At 52.4% G+C, this 12,088-nt stretch overlaps 3 protein-coding genes across 3 annotated transcripts; all 3 read right to left on the bottom strand.

Annotated features, from left to right (window-relative positions):
• Positions 1 to 3,351, bottom strand: INS49_013876 (uncharacterized protein; the record flags this gene model as incomplete). The annotated part of the gene is made up of 5 exons (XM_043174569.1): positions 1 to 464; positions 1,453 to 2,571; positions 2,752 to 2,798; positions 2,864 to 2,923; positions 3,050 to 3,351. 5 exons carry the CDS (start codon positions 3,349 to 3,351, stop codon positions 1 to 3), a joined length of 1,992 nt encoding a protein of 663 aa, XP_043021514.1.
• Positions 3,352 to 4,697: 1,346 nt separating this feature from the next.
• INS49_013875 (uncharacterized protein) lies at positions 4,698 to 6,881 on the bottom strand (the record flags this gene model as incomplete). The annotated part of the gene is made up of 1 exon (XM_043174568.1): positions 4,698 to 6,881. One exon carries the CDS (start codon positions 6,879 to 6,881, stop codon positions 4,698 to 4,700), a length of 2,184 nt encoding a protein of 727 aa, XP_043021513.1.
• A 317-nt stretch (positions 6,882 to 7,198) lies between these two features.
• INS49_013874 (uncharacterized protein) lies at positions 7,199 to 8,808 on the bottom strand (the record flags this gene model as incomplete). Its single annotated transcript, XM_043174567.1, has 2 exons — positions 7,199 to 8,683; positions 8,749 to 8,808. 2 exons carry the CDS (start codon positions 8,806 to 8,808, stop codon positions 7,199 to 7,201), a joined length of 1,545 nt encoding a protein of 514 aa, XP_043021512.1.
• Positions 8,809 to 12,088: the final 3,280 nt, after the last annotated feature.

The raw sequence follows: 12,088 nt of genomic DNA, 5'->3' as shown, positions 1-12,088 counted from the left end.
TCAGAGCCAGAACGTCCATCCCCGACCTTCCAATGGGAGGCGCACATCATCAATGGTTTTGATGAGCTCCTCGGCGGTCAGTCCTCCATCCTTGCTTCCCCGTCCCGACTCCTGATCCTCCGTCTTCTGAGAGCCCTTGTCGTCATCATCTCGACCGTTGCCCTCTCCTCTGCCACTGCCTCCGCTCCCGCCACCACTCTCGCCATCGCTGTTGCCGTCGCCCCTGGGCTTGCTGTTCCTCGGCTTATCACTCCCGCCAGCAGAGGCCGCCGGTCGAGGGTTCGCAGCCACGCGCATGTTGGTCGTGTCGTACCCGCAACGCGGCATAGCGCCGGCGTTCCGTCTCCGCCGGTGCGGCCGGTTTCCGAGAGGCGAAAGAGTGGTTGGACTTGAAGGAATAATGCAGCGCGACTGGACGGGTTTCTGGCCTTTTTGCCTCCTGCGATTGATGAGACTAGAATCCGCTGTTCTTGAGACGGAACTTCCCCGGAGACAGTCTTCTTCCAAGACTTGGACTCCTTCCCACTGGTGGCTCTTGGGCGTCAGATACGCGGTGTTGCTGAACGAAGTGAGCCCGTGGGTGTGGTCGATCGTTCTTCTAGCTTGAGGTTCCGTGGTGGTTGGGGTAAATGGTCGCACCCTCAGAGAAGAGCTGCCGGCCCTGAAAAGGGAGGCAAGGCCCTTTGAGAAGTTGTGTGCCATCATGTGCGTTTGATGGGCGGTTGGTATAACTTGGTTGCACAGTATGCTCGCAGGCGTTTCTATGACTCTTCGGGAATTGGTGATCTTTGAAAGAGCTGCTTGCTCCACGTGTGTCAGAGTTTGAGAGCGTTTGCTTAGATCTTTCTGTTCCAGAATGGACAGTCCGTGTCAGGGAGTGTCTTATAGCATGAGTTTGTAAAGCCCACAATTTAAATCCTGGCGATTTGACCGCACCTTAGTAAATATTCGGGCTCCTAAGCCATATGCTTTAATGAGCACCTGACTGGTTATGGCATTCACCTAGTGGCACATCAAGGTGCTAGGTTGCGACTGAAGGACCGGCCCCGGGAGCTATAAATTTTGTTACGCGACCAACGGCTGGTGACTTGAGCCTCAGGATTGGAGTTTTCGTGCTGCGGCTAGCTCATATTCAACTTTCAGAGATAGCGCGTAGTGCAGGCATATTTCCGTATCCCAAGCTTGGTGCCCAGGAACCTCCAGTCGTGGGTGGCATCCTCCTCATGACGGACGGTCGGATATTGAGGTAGTAGTCTAGTTCAGCAGCTTTGCACTTGTCAGACACCGGTTCTGGCCAACAATCACGGATGGAATAGGAAAAAGCGAGTTGAAGAAGAAACAAAAACAGGAAAACATGACACACGAACGATCAAGATAAGGATCTCTCATCAGAATGACCAATTCACTGTCGGGCTTTGAACCGAGAACAAAATCACAAGTAGGATGGCATACCTGCAACAGTCCAGTCATTTTCCAGCAGCTTGCCGAAGTATTGTGCCTCAAGCCGACAGCGCCGAAGCGTCTCGGCCTCGAACAGCCTTCCGGCGCTGACAAGGGCGGCTTCGACCTCAAGCTGCCAGAAATCTGTCTTCCATCCTTCCCTTGCCTTTGCATTACAGGCAGCGGCACTCGGCATATTCCCTTGATGAGCAAAGTAGCACGCTAATCGATGGTAACAGTTGGACCGGATGTTTCGGTCGAGCATGTCCCAGGCCTCGAGCGGCAACGTCTCAAACTTTCCGTCGCCAGCGTTGCTGGTGCTCTCGATCGATACAGGCGTGATGGGGCTCGAATTTTCGCTTGCGGCGAGCTGGTACTTCCTCCCCACGTCCTCTATGAGCCTTTCGTTCCTCTCCGCGAAATTGTCTGTGAAGTAGTCATAGTTGAGCTGTGTCAGCAGGATCACGTCCTCCAGGTGTCTAGAAGCGGTGTGCCCTGCGCCCCAATGCTTTTGGACTTCGCCCAGGAGGTGGTCATAGTCGTCGCAGAGCGCCTTGACTCTTGGAGGGTCCGTAGAGTGCGCGTGTCGTATGTGGTTTCGCCTTGCAAGCAGAGTGCTGCGGTCCCTCGGACCCAGGAGCTCGGACAGAAGATCACACCAGAGACCTGATGCGCAGCCGATGTAATGACGTAAGAAAGCCGGGTTCGACTCGGCCAGGGCATGCAGGCTCGCAAAGCCCGCCCCGATGATCTTGTCCCGCAGGCCGACGGCGGTCAGCCTGTTGATGTGTGCAAGCAAAATGACGAAGATGTCGTGTCTTCCGTAGTACAAAAACAGGTCGGGCAGGTCGATGAAGAAAAAGTAGAAGGTTGATGAGTAGTCAGTCTGCAAGGCTTCTTCAACCTCAACAAAGGCCTGGCGGAGGATCCCGCCACCGTTGAAGTGCTCATTCTTGACGAAGCTGTCCATTGCGATGCGGAATGAATCATAAAAGGCATAATTATAGGCGGATATCAAGCCGGTACCAGCAGACTTTTGCCACTCGGGCTTTCGCGAGAAGAAGCTGTAGACGTGGTTCCTGATATCAGTGAGAACAGACTGCATGAAGCGAGTGCCATCATCGGCGTGTGCTACTTGGTAAGAAAGGACGCTTAGTTGAGGGAACTGTGGCCTGCGAATGACAGTTGTTGTCTGTTCCAGAGCTACTTCGGCTGGCGGAGAGGCTTCTTGTGTGGGTTGGGACGCCGAATGGTCCTTTCTTTTGGCTGCCTTGGTTGGACGTTGTCGTTTAACCCTGTGACACGATTTACCAGTCGACTTCTCGATGGCCTTGCCAGAAGATAGATCACGTCGCATCCTGAGCCGGAGAATTTAGCCTTCCTCTTGCCTGGAACAATGACGGGTGACTCATCTGAACAGTACCTTTTGCAGTTGTACTTGCTCCATGTCCACCTGGCAAATTGAGCCTTGTACATCCTCGGACTGAACATATAAAGGTCAGCTGGTCAGCTCAGGCCGAAACATGATATTGCATGGCCGGGGTTTGTTGCGGGAGATGAGTAATGCTATGGAATGAGAGCGTGCACGTGGGACGGAGGGCCTGCTCACGTGGCATGAAAGTTGTAGGATCTCATCCTCTCGACAACCTCACTGAGGTTGAGGTTCTGGCCCATGTACAGATCCTTGATGACCTGCTTATGCGCCTCCCAGTCCAGGGGCGCAGGGGCGACGGCGGGAGGGTCGTGCAGCGGCGGGCCGTCTGACGAGGACGAGGTCGAGGCAGGAGTCGTCCCATCGGGCGACGGCGTGGACATGATGGGCCTCTCGACCCAGGCCACATGGTGGACTGGCTGCATGGTCGGCAGGGCGGCGGAGGCCATGACATCGACATATCCAGGACTGCGTTCCATGTCGGCGGCGGGGTGTCATGCGGCCATGAAAGGGGGCTGTTGCAGCCTGTGTCTCGGCAGTAGGGGGATGCAGCAGTCCGCGAGTATGCGCACTTTGAGGACCTGCCCGGCGTGCAGGGCACATAAATGCCGTGGGTGCTGCTTTTTCTCAAGGTGGCGGGTGCAACTGATGACTCGAGAGGCGGTGCTCTCAGGGCTCAATGGTGTTGGTGGCAACTGGAGGCTGAGTACAGTATGTGTGCGCGATGAGCGAGTGTCAGGGGCACGTCGCGTCGGAGGTCGCGGTATCCCGAGGCCCGTAGCACCTTTCCGGGGGGCATCAAAGGGCGGAGGACATGATGATATGCAGCGGTCGTAGATGTGTGGGATGAGAGGAGCTGCGTCAACGTGTATGATGGGGCTGGATTCTGGAGGTGAGCGAGCGCAATGGCAGTCAGTGGCTCTCACACCCAACAAGCGAAGTGGTCTTGTCCGTCTTGTCACGTCGCCGGGAAGGAGCTAGCACCGGGGCAGTAGTAGTAGCGCAGCTGCACGCCGCATTAGCAGTTGATCTGGACTACCTGGTCTATAGCCGTGGCAGCTGCGGTTGGTCCACGTCGGTTGGTCCTGACAGTCCTCACGGTCCTCACCTCGACTTACCCCCTCCACCCCTGCTCATACCGAGGCACCCGAGTGTGACAGCGTCCATAATTTCCCGCGAGGCGAGCAGCCCGCCTCATTCGGCAGGAGCCCCAACAAGTCCCCATCACGCCTTACCTACTCCCCCCTTGCAGGGCGACCTCACCCCTGCCCTTTCCCTCCATGTGCCCCCCATGTGGCCTCCCCCCCCATGCGGCGGCCCCCCTTGCAGGCCCTGCCCGTGAGTTCGCCCACAGTCGCAAATGCCGTGCTTCAGTGTCACGCTCCACAGCAGGCGCCACCGCCAACAGCCACGGCCATGTGGTCGACATATCGCATCTCGTCTGGTTTGGATTGGTTCGGTTTCGTCCGGTTCAGCCCGTTGTGGTCCCGCGCTGTCGGTAGCGAGGCGTGTCATTAGATTCCACGTCTTGCTGCTGAGGACGTCGGCTGGACTGCAATATGCATCCTCAAATCTGGGCCCTGTACGTATTACCACGACACAATAAGATTCGTAGCATGGGTTTCAAACTTTATTCACTGGGTACGGAGCCGTACGGAGACCGGAGACGGCCAGTTTGACAGGCTCAGCTTCGGTCTCGACCTGTCCTCCAGCCGGGTATCATCAGATGTGAAGCAAGCATCCTTCACTCCCCCCACGCTCTGGCCTAGGCATCTCTGACTACTGACCGCTGCCTCTTCTCTTCTCGAATCTTCGACTCTGCCCCTTACTCTCCATCCCCGTCCTTCCCCTTCGGCCTCTCCTTACCTGCCTTGTTCTTCTTGCCCTTGCCCCTCTCCTTATCAGCCACCCTGTTCCACAGCTTCTCCTCGGGCTTCACGTCGGGGTCGACCTCCTTGACAAACCGCACCCAGTCGCTCCTCCTGAACTTCCATTGGTCGCCCTTCCACGTCCGCCATACACTCCTGCCCGTCCAGCTCTCCCGTAGGCCCTTCTCGCCCGCCCCGAGCGTGCCCATGATCCTCTCCTTGAGGTGGAACGGCACCACCCCGGCCTGCGCCTCGGGGCCCGCCGCCTTGGACGGAATCCCCACCACCGCGTTGACCACGTTGTGCCCTATCTGCGAGTGCGCCAGCTCCATCACGCTGGGCGCCAGCTTGGTCACGAGCGCCTTTTGGAAGTTGGGCACCTCTGCCGGCGACGACAGCGCCGTCCTGATGACGATCATGGACGGCGTGGTCGAGGTCGCGAGGTGCAGGAGCTGATCCGTGGAGAGTGACAGTATCGACTTTTGCACCGTGCTCGCGGGTGCGCCGGGAATGCTGAGGAGTGATGTGGCTAGCTGGCAGCCGTGCGACAGGGTAGCCGTCTTTTGCTTGTCGGTTTGCAGTGATGACTGGAACTTCTTTGCTGGGTCGTCATCTTTTGATGTTGATTCGTCATCCAGTCCGCAGAGTTTGGGGACTAGGTTGAGGCCGTCATCAGAACCATATGCAGCGCATACGGCCCATAGCAACGCTTCGATTTCTTCCGTGGCCTGCCGCACCTTGCACCGCTCGAAGAGAGCTTTCAAGACGTTGTACCGTTTTGCCGCGACGACTTTTGGTATCTCCGGTACCATCTTCCGGGCAGACTCGGCGACATCATCCCTGCTCATACGGTTCAGCGCCTTGATGGCCGGGTAGCAGGCGATGTCGTTACGCAGGTATGTGTGTATCCTCGGGCTGAAGAAGTTTGCGTTGAGGGCTTTGAAAATCTTGGCCGGCGCGTGGGTCACAATCGTCTCGAGTAGCCTCGACCCGATTGGGTCGTACATCATCGAGTTGACAAAGTCCGAGGCTGGTGTTGAATTGTCACTCAAGCTTTCGGGCGCGCCTGGGAGGAGCTTGAGAAGGAGCAGGTTGTCCCTCTTCTCCTTGTCCTTGCCGTTTAGTGATATGTCCAGGTCCACCAATAACTGCAGCACGGGGTTGCCTGTTGGGTGTGTCGCCAGCACTCGGAGGGCAGTCGAGTCCATAGACGCAGTCGTGCTCTCCAAGATCATTTGAGTCGCCAGAGTGAACGACTCTGGAACCACCCTGTTCTGTCCGTTCATCTCGTCTGTCTCGGTTCGGCCGCCCTGCACGGAGATGTGCTCCTTTCTCTTGCTCTGTAGTAATGACTTGGTCGAGACCTGGTCCAGCGGCCTCCCTGACAGAACCACAAGTAGCACACGGAGGGCATGCGATCCGAACCTGTCAGACAGCAAGTACGACAGGTGAACCTCGAGCTCGTCCAGGGTGAACAGGAACAGTTTTTCCATCGACTCCTTCGTCGCCTTCTGTTCGCCCTCTCTTTCGCCCTCGCCTTCCTCGTGCTCCTCCTCTTCGACGGCGCCGCTCAGCTCCCTGGTCACCACAGATGCCGACTGTATGAACAACTTCTCACAGCAGTGACTCGCGAACCGATGTGTGACGAGCGAGACAAAATGGTCAGCGAAGGCCTCGAACAGCCGCTTCTTCTGCCTCGTATTGCTCAGCAGTATCAACCTCTCCATCAGCCTCGAGCAAGACTGGCTGCTCGCGAGCTTCAGCTCCTTGCCCACTGCCTCGGTGTATATGCTCTGGAGGAAGTATCCCCTGTCCTCGTCGGACTCGAAGTCGTTGGTCTCGAGCTTCTCGTCCGCGCTGCGGAAATATTCTTGCTCCTCGTCGGTCAGCATGCCAAAGAACTCGCGCTCTGGTTCTGCTGCTGGGACGCCACCACCCCCATTGTATTGCATCTGTTCTGCGCCGCCGTCGCAGCCTTCGTCGTTGAAGGGAGCGCCTTCGTCGCCATCGCCACCCGCCGCCTCGACGCGCTGGCGCTTCCTCTCTTGTTTTGTCTCGTCATTTTCGACCTCGCGCTGGCGCTTCTTTGCCTTCTTTTCGTCGCGGATGAGTTGTCGCTTCGATTTCTTGTCTCGGGCCATTTTTGAAAAGTTGCTGCTACATGCAGTTGGTTTGCGCGAGCTTAAGTTTCGCCCGTTGCTAATTCTCGAAACTTTTTGAATCTGGGGTGTTATCGCAATCGTTATCGCAACCCTAGCAGAACGGGGGTTGTTGTTTGGGGGGGGGGGTTGCTGTGAAGCTCCCCTACTCATGCCTTAAAAAGTCGTTGCTGCAGTTTAGTGTGTAATGCATGTATCTAGGTACTTAGCAGTAAGTGGTCTACCTCTTCTCTCTATCAAGTGCTCCCATTGCATTCGTTGTGTGCCTTGCACGACATAACCAGGCGGGCTGCTCTCTATCATGATCCCGAGTCGATATCACGACCAATTCCTTCCAAGGCCGTGATCAGCCCGGTCAAGGTTTCCCTCCGTGTCTGCACGTTGACGACGACCCTGAAGAAGCTCCCCTTGGGCACATCTTTCCTCGAGCCGTTGAAGGCGGCGTAGTCAATCATGAAGCCCCGGCCTTTCAACCTCCTGACCATCTCGGCCGTCCTCTTCGTGTTCTCCTCCGCCACGTCTGAAGATTTGTATGTGAAGCACACCTGCAGACATGGCGGCGGCGTCTCCGATACCAATGCAAAGCCCTCCCTGGTCTCAATCTCCGCGGCCAGGTACGCAGCCATCTCAAAGGCGTGGTCGACCTGCCTCTCGAAGCCCTTGGGCCCGTAGTACACCCAGCTCAGCGCGAGCTTGAGGCTGTCGCCCCTGCGGCCGCACTGCAGCGTCAGGTCCGCCAGGTCGTAGACCTCGTCGTCGCCCGCGCCGTCGCCGTGGAAGAGGTAGTCAGCATCCGTCTTGTTGGCCTTATGAAACACGCGCATGTCCGGTCCCAGCAGGAAGGAGCAAGTGACGGGGGTGTTCATCATCTTGTGCGGGTTGACCGTCACCGAGTTCGCAAGGTGTGCGCCCTTGAGCTTATGGCGGAGTTGCGCGGAGAAGGCGACGGGCCCGCCCCAGGAGGCGTCAACGTGCATCCACAAGCCCTCGGCCCTACAGATGGCGGAGATCTCCTCCAAGGGGTCATACGACCCAAGTACTGTAGAGCCGGCGGTGGCGTTCACGTAGAGGGGCGTGAAGCCCTGCTTGCGCGCCTGCTGGATCATGGCTGCGAGCCGCGCTGGAATTATCCGCCCGGCCCTGTCCACCGGTACCAGCCAGACGTTGCTCTTGCCGATTCCGCACGTCATGGCGGCCTTCTCAACCGAGTAGTGGCCATGCTCGCTGGTGAAGATGACAAACTCATACACGCCGTTGCCGCAGGCCTTGGTGTTTGGATAGAGCGTAGACCGGGCGATGACAAGGGATGTCATGTTCGACGCGCTCCCTCCCGAGACAGTGACACCACCAGCGTGCGGTCCATCGAATCCGAACAGCCCGGCCAGTGTCTTAGCAGTGACCTTCTCGATGATGGTCAGAGCAGGCGAGACAGAGTATACGTGCAAGTTCGTATTCAGCGATGCCAAGAGCATCTCCGTGACGACACCGACGGCGTTGGTTGAGCTGTACAGCTTGTCGAGGAAGCCCTGGTCCCAGGTGTTGACGCTGAATTTCAAGATTTGCGAGATGGCAGCTGTGAGGCCGTCCTTGCCCAGGCCCTCGTCCGCCGGCAGGATATCGCGGAGGTTCTGGTGTAGGTCCTTCGCGGGGACGAGGTCGCCGCGGATGAGAGCATTGGCAGGCCATGTAGCGGCCTGGGAGTCCCCTCCTGCGGCCCTGATGGGTGCATTCTCGTCTGCTTCTCTGACGAATGGGACTATGAGAGATTTGACCGCATCGATGAGCTGTGATGTGTCAGCGTTGGATGATCTGTGGTTTGGTGGGGTTCGACTTGAGAAGGCATGCTCACTTCCGCAACCTCGTCTGCTCGTCCCGCCCCAATTGGGGACTGTTGGCTGTCCCAATTCATCTGAAAAGTGCTGAACACCCGATTGTTTCACGGTGTCCGAATGCCAGAGATGGATATTTTCTTAGTTGAGTCACAAATCCTGCTCAACTGGCCGGCTAGAATGTCAGCAAATGACCGATCGGGTCCTGTATCGGAGGCGATTTTGGCGTCTGGACAATCCCTAGAAGAGGATTTTGCGAGGGCAACAACTATGATGGTGTCTCATTCTGGAGACTACCAAGAATTATTGACGTAACTTTAGTAGAATGAGAACATTAACATTCCCTGTACCAAACATGCCTGCGAACCAAAAACTCTTGCTGTGTGCCCAAGACGTTGTGTCCCATATTTCGACGCCTGCATACATCACTCGTTTTTCGGGGGAGGGGGGGTCTCATGACCCGTCCAAACCCCAACCCCCACTCCAACTGTCCCTTCTGATGGGAAAAAAAGAGAAACCCACCAGGAGATTGAGCACGACTGTTCACCACCAGGTGGCCCGTCTCGGTCCCAGCGAGTCGGTCAATTGAACTCTCGCTCCCATCAAGTGGCTACCAAAAGGTTTCATGAATGAATACTAGTATCGGTCTTCTAGGAGCTCAGGAGGCGGCTGGTGAGTGACTGATCGAGTGCCGCGAACGCCACCAGGAGACGGTATTGGCGGCTCTGTTTTGAAACATCTGATAACGATGGGACGAACTTCTGCCGCTTCCGTTGCCCCTCCTTGTGCCGCTGCGTGGTATAGCTAGTCTATGTGAACCACTACGCACCTCGAAAGGGATTGTTTCACGCTAAGAGGGCAGAGCAGTGTGGTAGGCTGCAGTGTGTAGACTAGGTAGATACTGCAGACTAGTCGGCTTCAGCAGACACGCTGGCGATGACTACCCATCCCCTAACGGCCGCTACTAGGGATCAACTAGACTATTCGTTAAGAATGCGGGCGTGGCGTAGGCGGCTCGACGATCCCCTGGCCACACGTGGGAACGACGTGGCTCTTTCAAGGTTGTGCGGAGGGCTGATCCCATCAGCGAGATGGTATCGCGCCGAATAGCGTGTCCTAATAAAGGGGAATGGAGCCTTGTTGAGAGCCCGACCGTCGATCCCCATGCCCCTTGCAGAAGGAGGGCCGGAGTCTTATATTTGATACATACTGCAGAGGCATCCAGAAGATGAAAATTAGAAAACCCCAAAACCAAAAATAGGGGTAACAGAATCTGCATGCTCATCCCGCCAGCCGGCCAGGCCAGCCCGCATACACATAAGCAAACGCATAGCATAGCATTGCCTGTTGCAGGTGGCAGCTAGGGCGCAGCGAAAGCATAGTGCCAGCAAATCGGAAGGGGACGGCTGAGGTTGAGACGATGGGCGACCAAAGGCTGGATCGTTGCGAGAGAGGCACGCGCCAATAGTATATCATACAGTAGTATCATCACACATGCACGCACCGCAGCAGCCGATGCCGATAGCGAACCAACACGTGCACTGACCTGGGCTCACCAATGGGAAGGTTACAGGGCGACCGTGTCATCAGGAGGCAACGGACGGTACACGATGGACTATGGACGATGGACGACTCATCGACGGCCAAAAATACAACGGCGAGAAAAAAAAATCAGTTTGCTTGTTCACGGAGGCGGACAGCAGGCGTACGGCAGCCCCCAATTTGATCGTGTCATTCCATGGCAGTCCTGTGCTATTTTCCGTGTTGCAGGGCAGGCCCCGTTTTCCCTCAAAGACATGGAATCGAGAGTCCGTGGGTGAGGGGCGAGGTGGGGGGAGGGCAAGGGGGGGGGGTGGGCGAACGGGGTGAAGGCGAGGAGGAGCACGGATGAAAAATGTCGGCCGATGTAATGTCCAACCTCGGGTCATGTCTGGATCTTTCTACTTGTTATTGGACCGGACGGTGCTTGATCATCACACACACGACCCTCCACGGACAGCAGGCACAGCAGACTAGAGCAAGTGCTTGCTGGGCCATTCTTGCAAGCTGTCATGAGGAAGAGAGTGAGGGAGAGAGGGACACGGAGAGGGAGGCAGACGGACGGAGATGGAAACGGAGAGCACAGCACAGGAGTGGCCCAAGATTGCCATTGACACCTTGAGTTATCTCTGACACACAGACCTCATCCAGCCCGCATGACTTAGCGCATTTCTAAACGCAGACTCCCTATTAAATTTTAATAGGGAGTTTGCCAAGACTTATGTAATTATGGCTGGAAAGGTAAGGAATGTTATATAAGTAAAGAAGGTTTATAACTAAATTATAATTATAATTATAATTAAAGTATAATAATTATTTAATAAAATTAAAATTTACTTATATTATTATAAAAATATATAATTATTAAATATTAATATATATTTTAAAATTTATAAAATTAAGCTATTATTTTAATATTATTTATATTATACTTTAATTATTATATTATTAATAATAATAATTAATTTTTATTTAAAGTATATAAACCTTATAAACTTTTTAATAACTTATTAATACTTAATAATTCCTTTTATATTTAATAACTTATATATTAATACTTTTAAATTATTTTTTTTTTCTTTAAATTTATTAAACTTTATAAATATAAGCTAAGTAATATAATATAATTATAAAAATCCTTAAGTTAATATAAAGAATATTATATAATTAAATTTTAAGCTAAAGATTATTTATAAAAAAAATTTATTTAAAAATTTTTATTATAATAATTAAAATCTTAATAATAAAGAAAATATAAAAATTATATTAAAAAATATTATTTTTAAAACTTTAATATTTTAAAAAAGGCTTTATAAATTTATAAGTAAAAATATTAAAAATAATAAAGTTTATAATTTTTAAGCATTCTTTATTAAATAATTAAAAGATTCTTATTATATATTTATTATTATAAATACTTTAAAATATTTTGCTATTTATAAAGCTTTTTAATTATTTAAAGTTATTATTTATAATTTAAATAAAGATAAGAAAGATATTTTTTTTATTATAACTTTATATAAGGAAATAGCAAACCTTTTAAAGAAAAAACTATTCTTAACTTTTAGCTTATTTAATAAAAATAATAAACTTTTAAGTATATTAAATAATTTAAAAGTAACTTTAAAATTAATTGCTAAAGCTAAGTATATATAGCGTAATATTAATTATATATAAATTATTATAAAATAAAAGGTATTAAACTTATTTATGCTTTTTTTATAGCTCCTTTAAAATAAATATATAAATTATAAGAAAATCTTTAATCTTTTTATTAATAAAAAAAAGGAGTTATAAATTTACTTTATAATATTATATCTT

Source organism: Diaporthe citri, assembly GCF_014595645.1.
Source record: "Diaporthe citri strain NFHF-8-4 chromosome Unknown scaffold_7, whole genome shotgun sequence".
NCBI lineage: Eukaryota > Fungi > Ascomycota > Sordariomycetes > Diaporthales > Diaporthaceae > Diaporthe > Diaporthe citri.
The sequence above is the reverse complement of the archived record's forward strand: the minus strand, read 5'-3'. Positions and strand labels throughout refer to the sequence as shown.